At 39.1% G+C, this 22,784-nt stretch overlaps 1 protein-coding gene across 12 annotated transcripts in view; it reads right to left on the bottom strand.

The window, feature by feature from the left end:
* The window catches only part of BBX (BBX high mobility group box domain containing), a 122,506-nt gene that overhangs the window by 6,465 nt on the left and 93,257 nt on the right, over nt 1-22,784 (bottom strand). For 9 of the 12 annotated variants that reach the window (XM_072359928.1, XM_072360561.1, XM_072359844.1 and 6 more), the window contains 5 exons: nt 19,144-19,224; nt 15,882-15,959; nt 13,365-14,277; nt 12,329-12,467; nt 9,507-9,655 (listed from right to left, as the gene is read on the bottom strand). In XM_072359928.1, coding sequence (XP_072216029.1) covers nt 9,507-9,655; nt 12,329-12,467; nt 13,365-14,277; nt 15,882-15,959; nt 19,144-19,224 — 1,360 coding nt within the window. The remainder of the gene's footprint in view (nt 1-9,506; nt 9,656-12,328; nt 12,468-13,364; nt 14,278-15,881; nt 15,960-19,143; nt 19,225-22,784) is intronic. The other 3 variants (XM_072360410.1, XM_072360340.1, XM_072360258.1) reach the window with 2 other exon arrangements.

The raw sequence follows: 22,784 nt of genomic DNA, 5'->3' as shown, positions 1-22,784 counted from the left end.
TCAGTCTTTGAAAGGAGACTTAGAGTCCTCTATGATTATTGACTTAGCTTAGAAGAGCTATCACTTCCTCCTAAAATCGCTGCCATGCAATTTGAATGAGAAAAGAATAAAAATGAAGAGTGAATGAGTGGGGTTCTGTGTTTCATCCCCCCACCCTTTTGGGTGAAAAGAGTGGGCGCTGAAGGGAAGAGTTGCTTTCCTCAAGAGAACTTTTCTACCAGTCTTGGTGGAAGCTGAGATAAGAGATCATTTCATTGCTTTCTTTACAGACTATTATTCAAACAGAGATAAAACCAAACTCAGAGGACATTATATAAGACTAAAAGCTCTCAAGACCATTTGCACTGAACTTGAGATGAACAACTGAATGGCAAAGTGAGGTGCAAACAAGGCTCCTCATCCTGCACTGCCTTCAAGAAAACCAGTACCCTGCTGCTTCCACTGACAAGGGTCTCTCTGTTTGGATGCTTTAAATTAAGCCTTCGATTTGTAGTGCTGAAATGACAGGGCTAAAAAAGTTTAATTCCCTCTGGGTTTTTTTTTTAGTCATTTCTTTAATCTGTTTTGTTTCCCTTCTGCTTCCATGCTCTCCTACATGCATGAGTGGCGTAGAATTCATCTAATGTTCAGGAGAATGCTTTCTAGAAATGAAATGAGGTTCTGTTTGCTGTTCAGTCCTAGAAACATTTCTGTGGTTAGCTTACCACATGACAGTAGAGCATGCACTACTTGGGGACTATTTTTTGCAAAAGTAGTTGAGCACATGATATGAAAATCTAGGCCTTCTGGTCACAGAAATGACTTAGAAAGAAGAGCACCTAGAGCTCTATGCCAGATGGTTTCCTGAGCTAGATTTGTTTAAAGTTAGCATGGACAGTTTACCCTACTCCACAGTTCTACAGAGTACATGAAGTCTTCTTATTGCCTCCATCCATGGTTAGTTCGTTCTTGCATTATAGAGTGCAAGCTGCAGCACACCAGAACACAAATCTGACACAGCAGATGAGAAACCGGCATAGCTCTAACTCAAGTCTTACACATATGGAAAAAAACAAAACAAAACAAAACACAAAAATCAATGGAGAGAAAAAGTGAGGATTTAAAAGATGCGACACACTGCCTTGATTTTGCTCATTTTTATCAACTATCAGTACTTCTCAAGAGCTTGCAGCTGGAGATTGGAACTTCCTTGTTAATCCTGATTTTAATGCTGCAGTATAATAGTACGCAATTAGAGCAAAACCAGCTAAGGTGGTATCAAGAACACTGACAAACACCTTTACCCCATCCCTTTCCTAATGCCATACTGAACAAAGATAAGACAAGACAGAGCTCCCTTTGGGAAATGCTAGCACCAAATCCACACTCAAATCATAGAGGCAGGTCTACAATAAGAACACTCAACTCAAGAGCCCACTCAACAGCTACTGGTCTCACTCAAAACTGAAGAGCTATCTATTACCTGCTTTTCTGACCATAAAATGACAAAGCAGCTCAGCACACCACAGAAACTTTGTCCACGTAGATAAAAAATAATTTCTTCAACATCTGGTAACAGGAGCTGTAGCAGTTCTCAAGCTGTCAAAGATGAAGGCAGTGTAACCCCTGCTAACAGCAACCTTTATAGGTGTCTCCTCTCCAACTATGAGAATATCCAAGTGTCTCCTTCCTCCAACAAAATAAACTTCATAAAAGCCATAACATACATATACCTGTGACTCATCAGAAGTATAAAATGATAAAAATAACTAAACTCTTGTTTATTTTTTAACTTAAATAAACACACCAGGATTCCCAGCTTGAGTGCTGCAGAACATGGGATAGTTCTTGGACTCAAAGTGTTTAGAGCCACACTGCCAAGGAACTAATGAAACTATGATGTATGACATACACCAAGGCCATACCCAGACTGCATCTGGCTGATAACTGTTCCTCATTGTGTAGTTCTTGTAGTCAAGACACCAAATTTTCACCACTTTAACTCAGAAAATACAATTCCCCTTGAACATGTGCGTGTGTGTGTATATATATATATATATATATATATATATATGTCAGTGTCTTTCCTTTGATGATTCCTGTGTGGGCTGTGTAAGACTGGTAGGTTCAAGCTTCTCATGCCTTTCTTCAGTCTTGGGATGAACTTAGCAAACTGGCCCTGCTCCAGCAAATGCACAGACACGTCCTTAATGTTTAGACACTATGATACTATTCACATGCTCAACTTCCTGGGGCATGCCGTTGTTGTACTGGAGTGAGGCCAGGGTGTTCAACACTTGTCAACCTTTAATCTTTGATCATACTGCATACTTCACTTTATATCAAAACAGTCTGGTTTCTTTTAATCAAATTCATGTTTTATCTATAGATAATTTTTACTTTGTCTTGTATTAAAAGCTTCTATTCTTTTTTCCTATAGAATAATTTCAATATTGTTTTTTAACGTTAAATTTTAGTTTTACTTATTTAAACTAATTCATCTTTATGGTCTATTAATAATTAAGACACAAAAATTTGACTGGCACCCAGTGTAGTGATATCTTTCTCACTCTGGTGTGGAAGCACAATTGATAGTTACTATTACGAGCAACTCCCACAATGTGTTTGTTATGCAAATCCCATGAAAAAGAATAAATAATTTAAAAATATTTGCATTGCTGAATGCAGCAGAGCTGGCAGAGCCTATAAGGGAAAACAGTGCAAGTGCACCACAGAGGATACAAAACATAGCAACAGGAAAGGAGAGCAAATGACACAGCTAAGCCTTAGGGAAAGGGATCAAGCATAAGGATCTTGGGGAAGCTGTCATTTTATTATGGATGGGAAAAAAAATAAAATAAATAAATGGAATAAATTAATAGAGCCTTATAATTAAGAGTGACCAGAGTGGCACTGCTACACTACCAGGATGATGTGGGAGAGAACTCCAAGATCTGGAGGAACAGGAAGCTGGTTAAGACTTCTGCAGAGGGAGGGCTGGTTTGGGTTGGCAGGACTATTTCTGAGAAATGGTGCAGAAACCAGCTTTCAAGCTCTGACCAGCTGCAGTCTGCAGAGCTCTAGACATGGGAATCAGAGAGAGGAGCAAACAGTGAATAAATAGTCTGGCCAAGTGCAAATGACCTGGTCTCTAATGTAAAAAGGCATGGAGACAGGGAAACAAAAGGACTAGAGAGCTATGAGCAGTGGAAAACAAAAGCAGTTCAGGGCCAAATACAGAACTGCCCATGCTTTGCCAGCTCTGCTGCATGGAGTATGGAACAGGGTAATTGTAATTGGAGATACCAAATATGAGCAAAACAGTACTGTATGGGAATATTGTAACATGATCAACTGGAGCCAGGAGCTAGTGGAATCAAAACAGACAGGGCCATAAGGGAACAATGCAATCAAATACCAGAGAGCTGAGTAGCCTCTGTCTAGAAGCATTACCCAAGACTGAATTCAGAGAGCATACGGCTCTAAACCTTAACTAAGTAATTCACTACCAGTACCTTTGTCCGGAACATTAAGCTTCTTCTTTTTGTGCTTATATTTGCTGACAATTTTGGGGAAAAAGTTCTTTCTCTTAGACTGGACTGAACCTACAGACAACATTAATAATACACACTTTTAATTAGCAGTTTTTAAAAAAAAACTATAACAGTTACAGTATCTATTATATAACTTCTAATTCCACTAATGCAGGACACCATCTCACAGGGAAGCACAATCTAGAAAGTCTCCACTATGACTCCTGGAGGCTTTCTGTGAGCTTCAGTAGGCTGTAGTTCAACTCCCCAGTTGAGGAATGACCAGTTTAAACTTTGTCCTACAATAAAACAAAAGTTTTGTTTGTTTGAAGACATGCTCCCTTTTGGAAATATAATAGGATAGAAGTAACTTTCTTCACAGCAGCCCGTTGTGTTGATTAACACCCTACTGCTCAACAACTGTTCAGTTGCTGCTGAACAGTGCTTGTACAGTATCAAGGTCTTCTGTTCGCAGACTCCCCACTAAAGAGGCTGGAGGTGAACAAGAGGTTGATAGAGGACATAGGCATGATAGTTGAACCTAACAAACCAAAAATATGTTTCATACCATGTTTCATCACACTAAACAGTACAACTGGCATTATTTCCTCCTTTGCTTTCCTTTCTCCCTTCTCTCTGCCGAACTCCTCCCCCCTCCCCCCCCTGTAACTCAAGTTAAATTGACTTTATTTAGACCCACAGATTTTTCTTTCCCACTTTTACCCATCTGATTCTTCTACCCCATCCCACTGTTGGGGAAATGCATGATTGACTGGACAGTAACTTACTTACCAACCAGTGCCAATCCACCATAACATGCGAGAGTTAGGTTTGCTTTTTTGGTGACCAGAAATAAGTTTATAGTAAATGCAGAAGTAAAAGCTCCCATGGGAGAAAAGTGAGAGTGTGCACAGCTGTTATCATTCCTACTTTGATAGCACTCTTTACTAGAAATAGTCCAAAAACACTTTACATGACAGCAGCCAACAAAGCATACCACTAGCACAGGTGATAAGGAAGCCATCCTTTGCCACACTAATGGGGTAAACTGCAGTACAGCAGCAAAGGCATCACAGATCAAAGACACAACAGATCATCTCTACACATTGCAAAGCTGTTTTTATGGAGTTACTCTTCAGAAACAAACTACGCTTATTTCCAAAGGTAAACAAGTCTTCAGGCTAGCTCAGAGCTGTCCAAACAGAAGGGAGATCAGCTGCATATGAAAAGGTGACTGATACCCTACCAAGAGGGCATCCTCCCCAACTGCTGTGTGGCAGATCTGTGTTCGATGCCACAAACACTGACCTCCACCCTTACAAGAAACCAGACATACACTGCCTACTGATACAAAACCGTAACTATGTAGTGATGTGCAAGCAAGACAAATCCATGTTATGCATCTGTAGTTTTTGATCACTACCTATCCCTGTACATAAGGAATGAAGGAGGAAAACGTTTAGTACATGTATGAAGAATCGAGCTTTAGGCTAACAACATTCATAGAAATCAGGTTCCATTTCAATAATACTGAAAAAATACAGAGTATCACATTAGTCTCTGCTTCTATAGCTCAACCTGCACTCTACAAACGGTTTAAATCAGTTCCATAGACTGTCAGTGACTGCCAGCAACTGAGGAGCGTAAATGAGATTAAAAACTCTCCTGAAGATGACAGTCACTTCATGAAGAAGGAAAACTGTCATTAATTTCTCCTCTACAATCCAAGAAACAGTTCTGATAAGCTTACACCTGCAACGTGAAGGGCATTTTGCAACACATGACACTTGCACATGGCATTCTGTTCCCAAATGCAGAACTCAAAACATTGACCTCATTGGGATGAAAAGAGAAGACATGTTCTTATAAAGAAATTTCCGATATCCTACCCTTTTAGCCTTTTTCTTGTGAGACAATGCCTACAGTTACTTCCACATTTGCACATACAAATTGTATAGCAGTCGTTTAATAGACCGTTCAGTTCTTTGAAAACTGCCACATCCAATCCTTTCCTCAGATTAAGAAATGAATCAATGAACTGCCAAATACAGACATCAGCTGGAGAGACAGAGACCAGCCTCCTGCTGAGGTCCTTGCCTTGTCCTTTGAGGCCACTAGGTTGTGACTCCCACATACTCTACAGCTTCCAGAAGAACTGAGCTCACCAAATATTAATCTCTGCATTTCAAAATCTCTCAGGAGAACAACTCTGTATTTTCGTTACCTTTGAAATTTTACAGCATGTCATCTCCAGACAACCTAATGCTCAAAACTGAGTCCCAAAATCCCAAACTAAGGTTGAAAGGAATGCCACAGAGAAGTCATTTTAAGTCGATGCTTTATTCTTAGTCCTAGAGACCATAAAAAAAAAAAACCAAAAATGCAGAAAATCCCTTTCATAAACAACTGTATACTATGCTTTCCTCTCCTGGCCTTCCCAAAACAAGAGCTTTGGTGAAGTGCTTAGTGTGTAAGTGAGCATTTCTACACAGCACACGACAGAAATAATGACTACGCCTGCTGCTCATTTTTGCAAATAAGTGTATTAGTGATTCACTGTAGACTGATGGCTTCAGTGTGGTGGGGTGTTTTGGCACATATTCCATCGGAAAGGAGAAAAATAAAATCAGTCACAGCTCCAGCAAAAGTTGGAGCAGGCCATCTGTACAGATTCAGAACGGCTGCATTTCTCAGCCCTTTTGTTACATTACTATCGTAGGTGCAGAAGCCTGGTACCAAACCATTGGTGGGATTTACAGAAGGGTTGTGGCTTGTTCAGTTCTACTCCCATTGAAGACTCCTGCTAACATGATGGAAGCAGAATTTGGACAAATTTGAAACTTATGGGGAAAAAACAGTCTCTTTCATTTAAGAAAATCCAGCTCTCCCGTTACTCATGGACTTAAAACAGTCACATCACAAGGTCTCACAAGTGTTTTTATATTGAAAGAACTACCTGAAGTGAGGACTGGGCACGACAAGATAATGGAAGGGTTCAGTGGACACTGATCTACCGATTCTCTACTTTAGAGTAAAAGAATGTCCTAACAATCCTGTCTGTTTGAGTCAGGCAACAAATCAGGCTTATCTCCTTATTTAGCTTCCTGTAACTATAGTTTAATCACATTTGACAGAAAATCAAATGTGACACCCATGTCAGGCAGGGTAAAATATGTTTTTTTGTTTTGCTTTAAGGCATAGAGACCCAGTTATGAAACAAACGACCCACCTCCAAACCAAAAAAAATCCTCTATTTTTATTTTCCAAACATCCTGTGGAAGTTTCAGCATGCATCACTCCAATCTACTTTCCAGACCTCAGATGCAATTTAGTAAGCACTAAGCCAAAGTCTGCAGAAAATATACTTATCTGAAGACTGAAAATGCATGAGAAGTTTATGATTCTGCAGATGCTCATTCAAGAAAAGCTGGGCTCGATTTTAAAGAGAGCTTGCTAAACCTACCCCTAATGATCATTATCTATTGTTTGAAAAGTACACACATAGGAGGCCTCAGCCACTAGAAGGCACCATTTGTAATGGATGCCTCTTCTAAAGATGTTACACCAGAAACAACTCCAAGAAAGAGCAAAACAGAAGAGACAACTCCACACAAGAGGACAAGACAGAGCACAGCAAAGTTAAGGCCTCTTATGTCCCAACACAGGGTGACATCCATAGAGTTGTACTGCCTCTTAACAGTTCATGCTCATCACACTGCAAGAAAAAATGCCACTTCTGTGCTGAATTCTTATGGTATAAACATGGTAATTCAAAAACCCAGAACCATTCCAAAGCAGTCTCCATCATTTTGCACGTCTGCTCCCCATGCTTCCCTTTTGCAGACCAGTTTGTAGATCTGTATGCATAACACCACTGGAGGCCAGAATTCTCTAGCTGTCTTTGGACTCACAGTTTGTAAGCAAGCTAACAGCATGTCTAGGCTGAATGGTCTGTCAGAAGACAACAAATTAATTTGGGAATACAGTTTAATGGGTGTTTGGCATAGCCCAAACTGCTTCCCTATAGATCTAGTAAGCTTGGTCATGTGCTGTTTTGTTCAGGTTGTTCCAAATTCACATCTTGCATACTAATCTTAAAAATTCTAAAAAATCTGGGAAAAAAAAAAAAAAAAAAAAAAAAAAAGAAGAATTAAAAGTCAACCCACTACTATGGAATGCCTCCAATTTTAGCAATTTTTACTTTTCCTTTCTGAAAGAAAAAAAATAAAAAGAAAAAAAAAAAGATAAAAGATATGTTGGGAAGCTTTTCAGTTAGCTTTAAAGAGCTGAGCTTCACTCTCCAGGGAGCTGGAATGACTGATGCAAGCTGCCAGCTCACTCAGCCAGCTGTTGTGAATTCAGCATTCACTGAAATTGGGAACAAATAGTGATATCTCAGCCCGGATTTATTTCAGTGCTGTGGTTATAAGCTCACTGCATAAACACTGGTGCCACCATCAGACATTCCTGCCCCTGGGGCTGCTTGTTGCAGCCCCACAGCTCAGTTGCTGGAAAAGCTCATGTGACTGCTGGCCATCTGCTTCAGCACAAAGTCAGGTGGCTTAGCTTTGAGCCCTTATTGCCAGCTACAGGCAAATGCTCCCACAGCTTCTTCCTCAGGGTTGTGCCAAAACTACTTGTATCAGGGTTGTGACCTGCCTGCAGTTACGCTCCTGACCTTCCCTTGAGACGTGGCTAAAATATTGCCAAGCTTTGTAATAGTGATGCAAACAAGCATAAAAGCCAGCTTGTACTTAGGAACCTAACAAAAAAGCAGAATTCCAGTTCTAGGTTACCTGGCTGGAATGGCACTGTATCTTGAAATTAAAAAACAAACAAACAAACAAAAAAAACCCAACACAACTCTGGACCTGCCTTTTTTTTTTTTCTTTTTTTAAAGGACATACAGACACCTGAACAGGTAAATACTGCAGCAAGAAATCCAAGCAGCTGCTATTACAGCTTCAATTGCCAGACCATTTTGTTCTCAAATGATGTTGCTTAAAATACTATTAAAAAAATAATAAAGAATCATTCACGCATATTAAAGAGATTGTGTCGAATATATCCCATAATAAAAATGAAAGTCAGAGCTAGGTTGATACTAACACAAGTCTGAATTTGCAAACGTATGACTGTTCCATATCTAATTATATAAATACAAGAGTCAATACCAAAATTGACATGCACTAGAAAAGAACAGCTGCTCAACCTTGCATATTCTAATGTAATTATTTTTGAAGCATTCAAAAAGCAAGGATTTAATCCAGGGTTGTCTGACTAAAATACACATACTGGATGTGAAAATCAGCCAGTCTATGATACTCTCATAGTAGCAGAACATGATGATTTGTGATGCCAGAGTCGAAAAAGCATCTTCCCTAACATATATTCACTTCTCTACTACCTCTGTTAAACAGGCTGTATGTAAATAATGCAGCCAGATGTGTCATGAGTTCTTCTTCCTTTATAACCCTCAGCAATGGAGCTGAGCAAACTCAAACCATTTTTATTAGAACAAACTGACAATGGAGAGTTAAGATCTTGAGGGGAAAAAAAATAATCTGAGTTAATCACATTTCATTCAGATGCTTTTGGTATCCAGCATTTCAATTTATAGAGTCTAAAGGCACACTTAAATGCAAAACTGCTTAAAACTATTCTCCAAAAAACTTCAAAGTAACTTTTGGATGATTTGCCATTTTCTCCCTATTTTCCCCCAAGAAAACCTGACAAATGCACTTTTCTAACAAATTTTTGTTAAATTTGTTGACTATGAGGAAATTATTTTGAGTACAACCTCCATCAAGTTATATTCAGCATGGAAATCAGAAGACTACAGCCCAAAATTTATTCCAGGTGAGAACCAAGTAATTTCAGTGCGATAAAAATGCTTTGACTACACACTTTCCACACGTATAACAGCAAGGTAAGATATAAATTCCTGAACTTGTCAAAGCGTTGTTATTAAGAACGTACTGCGCACTAATTTACCTTTGTTGGATTTTGGTTGTTCAGATGAGCCGCTTCCAACCTTTCTCTTTTTCCTTGGAACAGATGAATTTTTCCTGTCAAAGGTAATAGGACTGTATTGAGGGAGGCTGTTGAATTTCTTTTCAAATTCTTCTTCCAACTTTGCTAAGCTAAAGGGGAAACAAAACCAATCAAATTAAATGTAACTGCATTTCTGGAGAAAAAATATGCTATGAATACGTGTGCATACACACACACATGTACATTTATATACATTGAGAAGAAAAAGATGCACGCGTACTGTAAACAAACTATATTATATTAATCCAACGTTGTGATAAGTATGTATAATCCAGCTTCTGTATTTGTACTTGAGTACAAATTAAGTTTGAATATATGCAAATAATGTAAAAGTAAAAATCGGTGTCGTGCTGGTGACATTTAGCTGCACAGATTTGTGAATTAGGTTTGTCTGCTCTGAAGGGAATGAAAAAAGACAAAACCAATAAACAGACGATCTGGACAATTTCACATAAAGAAGACACATCACACTGGAATGGAAATAACGATTTAGAACCAGAGCAAAAGTGTCACACTATGTAAAAAAATGGCAAGTCATCCAATCTTTGGGGAAAATAAAGAAATAAATCTAGAATGTTGTGCTTCAGGATTACAATTAGCCTTGTATTTCTTCTGCGGGATTATATTTCTTTTCTTCTTATTTTATTTGTTGGGAGACAAGACGAAATACAATTACCTCATAGCTTCAGTAACCCTACACTCCTCCTAGGTCAGCCAGACCTGAATGACTGAAATATGCTTTATTTACAACACAAGAAATCTACAGATACAATATCGTTTGCCACAGCCAGATGAAAACAAAACACTTGAACTGGCTGGTATGGCATGGCCATTCTGGCTATAGTGACTGTGCTATCTTGAGCTAACCCTGTTTCTCAATAAAAACCTGCAACCAGGCAGGGTCACCAGAAGCAAGAATGTTTTAATAAAAGGCAATTTGCACGGATGGGCAGATTATAAATAGAACTGCCCATGACAAGGGAACAGTATTGTTTTCTTCTAAATCTTAAGAGCTATTTGCTACGTAAAACTAGAACTCAATAGATGTTGGCATGACTGTTGGAAGAGATAGCCATCAGACCATACACTTGAAAGTGCCGTAAGAAACATTAATTCTTTCTATTTTTCTTGAAACAGGACGTAAATCCAATTGCATTCTGAAAGCTTTGGTACACAGAACAATCCTTTGTTTGATCTCTACTCAGCTGTACATGGACAAAGCACACCTGGCATGCATCACCAGGGCAAACGTAGGCAGCCACCAATGGAGAAGAAGCTATGTGGACACAGGGAAGTAAGGGGAGAAAGGAGCAATTCCAACGGCAGCAAGTGGTGAGGACCCAGGAGACAGATGCTCTAATGCTGAAAGGTGATGATGAAGGGAGGAAAAAGATTTAAGAGGAGCAGGTAAAAGTAAAAACAGTTCTTTGGGTAGACAGAAGATCAGGCAGGGTAAGAACAAGAACAACCAATACCTTCTTCAGCATATCAGCTCCACAGATTATTGCTTCTGCCTTTACAGAGCTCACTGAACAATATTCATTAATGGCATGGCTAAATCAGGAAGCAACATCTGTAAACCCAGCCAGATAACTATGGTAGAACAGTATTTGTCAAATGTATTATTACACAGTTTTCATAACAACCTTGAATACGTTATTTGAAATTTTATTTATTTATTTTTTTCTTTTTTTGGCTAGGAGATGCATTCAGTTTTCATGCCATAAGGTGACTTAAAAGTTTCCCAATTTTTTTATTGAAGATTTGGATAATTACAAAGTTTATATGCACTGCACTAAAAATACAAGGCGTACCACCAGTTTTGTTCCAAACAAGAGACTGCTTGGTGACTTTCATCAGTTTAGCACCTTTGCTGCAGAGTGAGCTGCAGCTATGTTTCCTATAGAACAGGCTATAAAACGGGCATAAAATAGGCTGGAACAAAAGAAACACATCATAGTTTAAAGCATGGAGCATGGAAAATCTACTCCTTTTTAAATTCATTTTCAGCCCTTTGAATTCAGATAACTGCAAGTCTTCATGAATTTGCAAGTCAGTATGAACAGCCAAACAGATTTAACAGCTACAGCCTGCAGTTAAATAAGTCTGTTAGTACTCTTACAGAAATTATTATTCACATAGTAGAGGAGTAATTCTGTGCAGCTTTACTAAATTTCAATGTATCTGAAATCATTAATTATTCTTCTGGTATACTTAATTCCATTACTGTATATATATCTTGCCTTCACGGAGGCAAAATGGTGTATTTAGCACAATTATTTGCAAATATTAGATTGGTACTTAGTTGTTTTTTCTGTCAGCAATTTTAAGTGGGCAAAGAAATCTCTTTTTTCCTTAGTCTAATTCTGTTTGTGCTGCTTGAACACCTACACACAACTTCAAATAGTGTTTGTAAAGTGCTTTGAAAATATCATTAACCCTCTTCATCTCTTGAGCAGGTAAATATTGTAGTTTGTTGGGTTTTTTTAAGCAAGTGAGCAAATAATGTCATTCAAATTTGCTTACATTAGTGCCAAACAGGAAAGACCTCAGAGAAATTACTTTGGTATATAACCAACAGGAATCTAGAATATAACTCAACCAAACAGGGTTGGCAATTTTCAGGAATTCTATCTAATTCAGATTCTGTAGTTCAAAATGTTTGAGTGTTAGACATTCACTAACTGCTATGGGGAAGACTCGCTCTTAAGTTACCAGGCTGACTTTGTTAAAACTCTGAATAGTGTTAAACTGCAACTTACCCAAAAACAAAATCTTCCTTTGGCTTAGGCCTTTTCAGTTTTTTGTTCCCGCTTGTCCCACTTTGGGAAAAAGCCCAGTTTTCTTCATTCCAGCATCCTTCATGATCTGAGGAGTTGCCTTTTCCTGAGCTTCTTTTTCCTGGGATGAAGGCAGAAAATTGTTTCTCATCTTAGAAAAGTGTGCTAAGGTGGACTCAGTAGGAACTTGCACACCCATTCATCAATGCAATCTATGATGTCTGACCTTTTTTGAAGGGGTTAAAATACAATCCTTTTCCCCCTTCCAGAACAAGATAATCAACTTATTGGCCACTTTTTTTTTTTCCTTTCCCCCCCCTCCCTCCCCACCTTTACATATATATACTACCTTCAAAATCAGGATCCCCTGAGGTATGACGGAAGACAAAGAAATGAGTAGATTTACAGTAATAAACTTACCTAAATTACAAACTTTCTTTTTCCCATTTCCGTTTTGAAGGATTACCCACCTAAATCTACTATTTGGAAAAATACATTTCAGTATAGCTTATGAAAATTTCTGGAAGCTTTCAGTCTTAAATGTATCCTTCCACAAGGCAAAGTTTTCTTGCTCACCACCTACAGCAAAACTAACAACTGAAGGGAAAGCACAATATATCTGCTTTTTGCAGGATGAATAACTGTCCTCATAGCTACAGCTTCAAGAGATGTTTTCGCAGAAATCAATTGTTTGGGGTTATATGCAACACAGGTCCTACAGACTTCTATCTGCAGGCTGATGAATCAACTGGATAAGCCTTCAGTCAAAAAGCTAAATCTCAGGTCATGAAAGACAAAACCAAAGAGGCTTAGATAAATAGGAACATGGACCGTAGGACTCAAAGATGACATACCCTGGACCATGAAGCCCCCAAGCCCAGCATTTCAGGCAATCAGACACACAAACCCCATCACACACTTCTTAAACTCCAGCTTAAACATAAACTGTTGCTCTTCCTCCCACTCCAGGCAGACTTTTGTGGTTCATGCCGTAAATGAAGCAGTCAAAACCACCCACCTCTGTCCACGTTAGCACGCAGAGACGTAAGCATGCCCTCTGACACCAGAGTTTTATAAAGAGCACCTTTGCAAGATCTCTCTGATTTCCTGGAGCCACAGGTTTCTATTTTTTTAACACAGTCACTGTCCTCAGTTTTGACCTGTTCTGGTAAGCTCTGTGGCACCACCTCCTCTGTTGGGGTCAGTGGTTCCACTTTAATGTTATCGGAAGCCTCACAGGGTACTTCCTTGTTGGCTGTAATACTAAGGAAATCAGGAGGCTTTGATTCTTTGGTGGTCTCCATGAGTTTCTCCTTTGATGTCTTCTTCTCTTTAGATTTCACTTTTTTCTTTGGTGATTTTGTATCCAACATGCTTCCCTTCACATTTGAGGATGGGCGGGCTTTTTTGCGTGGAGTTTCTTCAAGTCTCTCAGCACCCCAGTCTCCCTTTGCAACAGCTTCAATTGTATACATTACACTCTCAATGTCCGACTCGGAGGACTGCCTCTTTTTACAAGGCTTTTTAGGGGTGGATTTTTCATTTGAGTGCCGGTCCAACTTATTTTTCTTCTTCTTCTTCTTCAGCTTCTCTGGCTTGCCTAGACCAAGCATACTCATTTCAGCTAATGAAAGCTCTGGAGAACGGCACATGTAATCCTTTGTGTTATCATTTCTCTCAAAAGGATTGCTATCCTTTAGAAGACTAGTAAAATCACTGCATTTTACAGTTTCTAATTCCTCAGCTTTTGTCTCATCCCAGTTTTGCAATGTCTCTAATAGTTCCATTTTTCCTGTACAGGAGTCCTTTATTGTTGTCTTCTCCAGTTCTTCCACTTCCATTTCTGGAACTTCCCTTGTCACATCTTCGGATACTTCCACTTTTATTTTCCCAGGTTCTTTCACTTTTACTCCTTCCGAAGCAAGGCACATCTAAAGTGAGTTAAAAATAGTTACTATTAAATAAACATCAACTGTTAATGCTACTTACCTGTATTAATGGGAGAGCTACCACAGGAAAACTCTCTAGGATCCTAACTTATGAAAGCAAACTATGCTGAAGAATAATACTGGAAAAAATGCTGAAGCTCTAATGAAACAAATGAAATAAGACTGGTGGATTCTATTGCTCTAAAAGATAACAACAACAAAAAAACCCTACAGAAAGAAATAATACTCTTAGTTGTGTTTCCACAGTCCTTCAAATCCCTTTTATATACGCTCGAAAGACACTGCTAGACTGATTTTTCAGAATATCCCAAGAGCCATGGAACAATACAGTATGTCACTACCACCACGGTCAAGCTACTTGAAATCTCAAATTCATATCCCTCCCAGTTTCCAAATATCTCCACAAACGATTCTCTCCTCCATTTTCCAAATGGCCTCCAAAAGGGAATAAAAATAGTTGATCAAATCTCAGCAATCATTTTCCTTTATTTGAGCATGCAAAATAATTTGGAAGATACTATAAAAGCCTCCCAGATCTCTATTCTAATGTCACAGTCCTATCCTGCAAAGAACTGCAAAGCAGTAGTTGCCATGGTTATCTCCTCCTGGAGATAATGTTAATGGAAACCAAAACAGTTCATTCTGTCTGAAGAACAGTGATATTCAAAAGAAGAGCTGTAACAAAGTCCTCAAACTGACACATTACTTCAGCAATGACTTGGAAGACGCATACAGTTTTGGATCATTTGTAAGCCATGCTGATGCTGCTATAGAGGCTAGTACTTCGCAGCATCAAGCAGCTGTCCTTGGGAAGGCAGGCTTTCTTCTAAACATTTATCTTACAACTTCCTAAGCTGAACTCCAAGTTCTATTTCGTTTCCAAAACAACTGTCAACTGAACAGCCACCTGGATTGAAATAAGACAGTAGAGACTTGCTTTGAACCAGACATCAGTAGTGTCTCTATCCTGTAGCTCAACCCACAGGCCACATGGTCAGAATGGACGTACTCTGCAAGTCACTGGGTTTTCCTCGGATCAATCGTAGGTTTCTCAAATTTTTCAAAGTAAAGAGATCACTCACACCAATATATAACACCAACGACAGAACTCTGAAATAAGTTTCCAGAATTCCTTCTGTATCTTTCTGGGTAGAAATTCCTGATGTGGCTCAAATCAGACTAGGCTAACCATTAGAAACACTGAAGCTTTGGCAGCTCAGTGTCTGTTCGTAAAGAGGTTGGATTATACTGAGCATCCTATAACTATGCTGAGGTAGGCTCTGGCACCACGGTACCTCTGTGGCTTCACTGCGCTGTAATATAAACCCAGTCTGTGATTTCCAGAAGCCAAAGATCAATCTTACAAATGCAACTCAGTCAATTAAACACACCCTCTCACCAATGGATTTTCTTCCTTTCTACCTTTGCTTCCCCTGCAGCAGCCAATAGTACAGAAAACTTATACTTCGATAAGCTACAGTGTAATTATAACTGTGGCAGTGTACTGCAGACTTGGGCAATCAACATCATTAACTTCTCTGTCCCACAGCACCTGTAGTAATTAGTCATCAGTATTTTAATACTACCTCTGCCAGTTGAAATAATGCTGATGTTCCACACTGCTTTGTTAAATCAGGACCTGAATGGGATGTACTTGAAGATATCTAAAGAAACAAAGGAGAAGAATAAAGAAAAGCATTATTTCACCAGAATAATTCTATGTTTATCATGTATCATCTGAAAGGATTATTTCCTTCCCCTTGACAAAATGCATTCATAAGATTATATAAGCATATCAAAAAGAAGCATATATATACGTGTGCAGTTACAAATAAAACCTCACTACTACACTGCACCGGTAGAAAACATCATGGACATTAAAAGCTATTTCCAGACTTGGGGATCTTCTTGACTGTATTCTCTCTGGAGGATGAATTGAAGCACATATTTCTCACATGTAAACAGACTCCAGGGACTCTGTTAGGGCACTGCTTCAACCTATATCAGCACACAATCCAGCTGATGTTTCTGAAAGCTTTGTTAGTTGTTGACTTGCTAATTCCTGTCACAGCTTAAGAAACCTAGCTCTGTCAGGACATGGCACTGCCTGGTGGTGTGTCCTTCAGGATTCCTGTGACAGATTTGCAATGAAACCAAAGCCATGTAGGAGATCTCAAGCCTTTAGTAACCCTTCATGATTACTCTTCAGCATATGAGAAGCTGTTTAGCAAGCAGATATCCAATTATTGTCAAATAAACTTTTTTCTTCTATTAGATTGTAATTCAGCAATTTAGTGCTCTGCATCAGTTTTAAGCTAGACATAAAGAAATAATATTCTAAACTTTCTAAAACATCAGTCTCAGAACATTAGTATGAAGAAGAAAATGTTTACTGTTAAGGATATGTCCCAAAGTCTTTGATCAGGCTTGCAGGTTTCTTATAATTGCTTCCTTAGAAAGAACTGTAATTCTAAGAACTGACGAACTAAAGCATTTGTTTTCATCAGTTTTTCAGTTTCTTTTTCAGAAAACTGAGTTCTCTGTTTTTGTTTTCACCTGTTTTTCAAGGGTTTTTTTTGTTTTTGTTTTGTTTTGTTTTGTTTTTCAGATTTTTCAGAAAACTGAGTTTCAGCTCAGTTTTTACTGCTTCATACCAACTTGGGCCCAAAAACCTGCATTGCAGAAATCACACTCATCACTGCCATACAGAAAAGAGCAAAAAAACCTTCAGAATGCTATCTCTGTGCCTCCCAAACTCTGACAATTCCAGCTCAGGTCTCTGATTGATGCTTGCAGCCAGGCACTGTTAGTGCTGCAAGCACCCTGCAGTACAGGAGAGGCCTCCTTGCCTCCTGGAAGTGACATGCACCCGGACACTGCCATCCCCCTGCACTCAAGGCTGAAGAAAAGCACACATTCAGGCACCGCACAAGGCCTAGCAGAGCTGATCATGGCTGCTCCAACTGTTTTTAGAGCTTAGAAATTCTTAGAAATCTGTAGGAAAGCATTATATCCGCTTGTACATTTTATCGCCATCTGTGAAATACAGAAAATGAAGGCACAGAGTGGGGAAAAAAATAAGATAAAATTGGTGAATCCACATAAGAGAGATGTAGGAGAAGCAGAGCTGAATGCTGAAGCTGACAGGCTCCCACGCTCAGGAGCAGCATGCAAACAGCAGTCCAGCCCCCTCCAGTGCACAGCATCTGCAGTTTGGAGTTACAGCAGCACAGCACAAATATCTGCCAAATGAACCTGTAAACTTAGGATGCCCTGGAGATGATGTAAGCATAGTTTATGTGGGATACTCCAAACCAGGTCCTAAACCGTTATCTGAAAAGTTAAGCTGAATCTCATTTTATTTGTCCAATTACAATCCAGCATCATAGATATCTCCAAAAACCAGCCAACAAACAAACAAAAGAAGAATAAAATCAACAGTTCTAATCTACTACAGGAACTAGAGATAAGGAAGATACGCTTAGCATTCCTTTGTCACTTCAAATCAGAGCCTTTAAAGCTAATTTTGTATATTTAATTAGCCTTGTAGGAATCCATCTGCACAATAGTTGAGACAGAGACCATGGAAACTGTCCAACATGCTGAAGCCACACTGACACACTCAAGCTTTACTTCTTCCACAAAGTGCAGCGCTAACCCTGCACTCTTGTGGACAGGCTCTTGCACTTGGGTCTTCATAGTCACATCGTAACTCTGAATGGTGACTTCCAAAAGTCAGGCTGGATTCAATAGCCCTGCTACAGAACAGTACTCCTGTCTCACAACAAAGCACACTTCTGAAACTTCTAGAGTCTCAAATTTGGTGTTACAAGCCTTTCTGCCGTCCCAGAGCTGCAGCAGCCACTGATCATAGCTAAGGTTAATGACCCTTGCATTGGCACTGCTGATAATGTTGCAGAACCACATGAACAAACAGTATTCCTGCCAGAGATTGCCTCTAGGGTAAGGTAAATTTTCTTCTACTTGTGTAAGTCCTCAAAGTTAATCTTCCTAGTAGCATTACTATCCTTGCATGCCATGAAATACCATGAGAGGGATTAGCCTCAGCAGCAAGAACATATGCATGGATACTGCTAGAAAAGATCCAAAGAACCACTTTCTTCATTGAACAGGAAATCATTTTGAAAACAACAACAAAAAGTAGATGAGTAGAGTGGTAGGAACCTCCCTTACTCACTTGGAAAGCAGCATATAATTTTCACTTGCAGCATATAATTTTAACATTTGTAGGCCAAGCCTCAGAAGTTTGATTTATCCATATCAAAGAGGAGACTTCTACAAGGTTACACTGAAAACTCTTATAAATTATCTAGGATCCTGGGAGACCTTGCTTTGTATTCTTGATTTCTACTGACAACTGTCAATTTCATAATTCAATATACTATTTCAACGTCCAAGTCTTCATACAGATTCCTGGATGATCTCAACGTTTACTTTTCTCCTCTTACTCTTGGGTCCCCAATTCAGCAATACACCTTCCAGTCTCTAAAATAAAACTTCACATTTTAAATCCTGATATTCACCTCCCCATTAAAAAGAACGCAATTGTCTTGTCTTTGCTGTTGTCCTAGGCTTAGTTTTATTAGAGTTAGAAGGTTCATAATCCTGAAAGGAGATGATAAATTCTGTATGGTATCCAGTAAATGATGCAGGTTCCCCAGGCCCAGTACAGCTGCCTAACTCTCTAACTATTTGACCACTTACTGACTGAGTTATGCCTCTGGAAATACTGAGTTTCATGCTAGAGCAAGCCTTATACAACTCATACTCTGAGGGGGGAAAAACCACACATCTTCTCATTGTGCTGTTAATGGGTATAAATTTTACCTCTGCCAACTGGAAGAGTGCTGACTTCCCACAGTGCTTTACTGGCTCAGGATCTGACAGCTGGGAAGTATTTGATGAAATCTAGGTTTTAAATGAACAGAGGAGAAAATATTTTAGTGTTAATGAGGAAGGAAGGAAGGAAGGAAGGAAGGAAGGAAGGAAGGAAGGAAGGAAGGAAGGAAGGAAGGAAGGAAGGAAGGAAGGAAGGAAGGAAGGAAGGAAGGAAGGAAGGAAGGAAGGAAGGAAGGAAGGAAGGAAGGAAGGAAGGAAGGAAGGAAGGAAGGAAGGAAGGAAGGAAGGAAGGAAGGAAGGAAGGAAGGAAGGAAGGAAGGAAGGAAGGAAGGAAGGAAGGAAGGAAGGAAGGAAGGAAGGAAGGAAGGAAGGAAGGAAGGAAGGAAGGAAGGAAGGAAGGAAGGAAGGAAGGAAGGAAGGAAGGAAGGAAGGAAGGAAGGAAGGAAGGAAAACAGTGAAGAAAGAATTAGTTAAATCTGTCACTTTCCAATCTTTCTGGCAAAAGGCTCTACTTCAAATTAGCAATCCCATTCAAAAAACACTTAACAGGCATTTAGAAGTTAGTAGGACATAAGCACCAATAATATTCTGATCACACTGTGTTTTTTATGCCACTCCAAGTGAACAAAACATACCTAAAAAACATGAACTGTAGCACTCAATGTTCAATAAAATTCTACTGAAAAGCCCAGGCATTATTTGGTCAGATATAGAGGAAGACTATTTGTTTTCACAGGCACTGTATGCTCATTTCATCTCCCTTCTTTAGGAAAGAATGCCCTTATATTTGGAGATCAGCTTTCTATACATATGTTGCTGTGCCAGTACCAGTGCTTGGTAAATAACTCTCCCTGCATTTCAGAATTGCTTTTGCTGCCAAACTGTTCTGACCTGCTTCCACGGGCAGTGTTGTGTTGGTGAACTCATAATAATTATCCATTATTTCTTGCATTTTATTTTGTCTGGCATGGCATTACATGGCCTGGAAGTCTTAGAAAACCCTTAGAAAGGGACAAGACCACCAGTGTTACTTTGACATCTGCCTCATTATTAAAAAATAAAAATAAAAAAATACATATATGATCATGACCTTTTGGATAGAAAAATTATCAAATTAGACTTTTTAAATTTAATTTTGTTGTTGTTTTTAACTGGATTATTTGAACAGCTTTTCCATGGTCAAGGAGATTCATTATATGTATATATGTATATACATATATACGTATATATGTATATATACACATAAAAATCCTGAAGTTATCATTACTATTATTATTTTACTGCCAGCCACCAAAGATCTGCCGAGTAATATTTGACCATGAATTATTATTTTAGTAATAAACTAAAATAATTGAAAATCCTACTTCTTCCTTGGTGCAGCTCAGTGAACCACACTCAGGATCCCAAGACTCCTTGTGCACTGCACTTCATGGGAAGAGAGCTTTACATTTTCCTCTTCCTACTGTAATACATTCTCAGTTCTTAATGGTTCCTTCAGCACAGTATGAATGGTAGAAAAGGAACATTCACACATTCAAGTGCAACATGAGAATATACAGGCGTATCTTGCCTTCTGATGCACAGTGTGAGAGAAGAGGAAAAATAAGTCAGTTTTGACAATAGGTTGGGCACTCTTAACAAAATGTGAGAACCTTGGAGTTGGAGTACCAATTAGAAGAGAAGAAGGCAAAATTCTTCAGAAAAAAAAAATAAATAAAAAAATAAAATAATAATAATAATAATTAAAAAAAAAATCAGCAAGACAAGCAGAAAGAGACAAACTTAGAACCAGTTCTGCCAAAGTTGCTGGCCAAGTGTCAGAAGATTGCAGCTGATCCACCAGTTCTCCAAGAGATTACATAGCTCATTCTGTGCCTAAACATCTATCTTCCTTCTTTAATCAGAGCATCCAGTACCTACAGTACCACAATCACAACTAGCTCCTTCTTATGCTGAGACTTAACTCAGGGACAACTAGGATCCAGTTACTTAGTATACCTTGAACAATGCAGGTGATATTTTAGATACTGTAGCTACTACTACATCATAGTTTGCACAAGATGCACATGTCAGTTTTTCACTCATCTCCCACCGCCCAGCCATTTCATTTTGATACAGATATTTAACGATTGCAGTTCATAAACAAGCATCAAGTATATTTATTTTAAATAATGACTTTACCGTGGAAGAATACAGCTTTACCTAAGAGAAGGTTGGAAGAGAACATACTGACTAAATCTCACTGTCTCAGTTTCACAGTATTTTGACCAAAGTTCTGGATTCAAGATTTCTGTTCTGCAGAAGCCTTTAATGGAAAGGGCTGCCATCAAGTCTACTAAAGGTGAGTATGTGAGAACACAGCAAGGAAAAAGCCATCCTCAAGCAAACTTTCTTTTTTATTATTTTTTAAACGATGATAAGCTATAGCTAGGAGAATTCTACTCTACTGAATGCTGGATATGACTGTACATATTTCAGTTAAATAACCTAGAGGAAAGCTTCGGAAGAGCAGCTGTAAGTGAAGAGTTTGGGTTTTTCAGCTTCATTTCGTTTAAGATGGTTAAACCAGCAGTTCTACTGCTGTTACTCTCTGGAAGCTTTATCTATGTTTAATAAATGATAAAACTTTATGAAAGTAAGCCTAAAAGGTACTAATGTCTCTTTTCTGCAGAGCAGTCATCACCATCTGTTTGCGTTTGCCAAACATGCATCCAAATAAGACCAAGAGAGCAAGGGGCCCCATCTGCTCTGCTTCCTTCACACAGCAAGGAGAACAACAGCAAGCAGCACATGTGAGTAGGCAGCTTGCAAACAACTGTCATGCCAAGTAGCACAACCCACTGCTGAGAAATTACTGGCCTATATACTGGCTTTCCACAAAGGTAGCAGTGAGAAGAAAAGAAAGAAGGACCAAGTATTTGCACGATCAGAGGAAAGAATAAAAGCCAAGAACAAAATGTGGCCACACACCAAAATTAAAAACAAACAAACAAACAACTTTCAAGGAAATCGTGTTATCTTGGAAGACCACTACAATTGCTGCCTGCACACCCACAGGATCCAGTGAAGCATCACTCCCATGATTCTCATCAGCTGTTGCAGCAAGTCAGCACAGGGCAGGTCTCATCTATCTTTATCAGCTTTAATTGAGGACTACAACACTCTTGGGACAGAAAGCCAGGCTGACTGAGGCTCTAGAGAAAGAATCCTGTATTGCATCAGCATATAATGAGCCATTTCTGAGTGACAGCAGACTTGGACACCTCTACTCAAGGAGTACATTTAAGACAACAAATCTACTCAGCGGGACCACTGTCTTCACAAGGAATCATTCTTACTCGCCCTGCTGCAAAGGTGGTAAAGAGAAAGGAAACATATGAAGAATGCCCAGCCAGAACCAAAACATGAGTTGGGATGGCTGCCAGAAGTCTCCAGGCACATCAGACCACAGCACGATTCACATTTCTTCACAGGTCTACTTGGCCACAGGCTATATAACTACTTTCTCTCCCTCCCTCCCACCCTCTTTTTCTTTTGTGGCACTGTACATTGCTGACAGCAATCTACTGCAAATTGCTTACCATAATTCAGTTTACTAAATGCAGTAATGCATTCATATACAAGACCAA

Source organism: Excalfactoria chinensis, chromosome 1 (assembly GCF_039878825.1).
Source record: "Excalfactoria chinensis isolate bCotChi1 chromosome 1, bCotChi1.hap2, whole genome shotgun sequence".
In the NCBI taxonomy this organism is placed as follows: Eukaryota; Metazoa; Chordata; class Aves; order Galliformes; family Phasianidae; genus Excalfactoria; species Excalfactoria chinensis.
The sequence above is the reverse complement of the archived record's forward strand: the minus strand, read 5'-3'. Positions and strand labels throughout refer to the sequence as shown.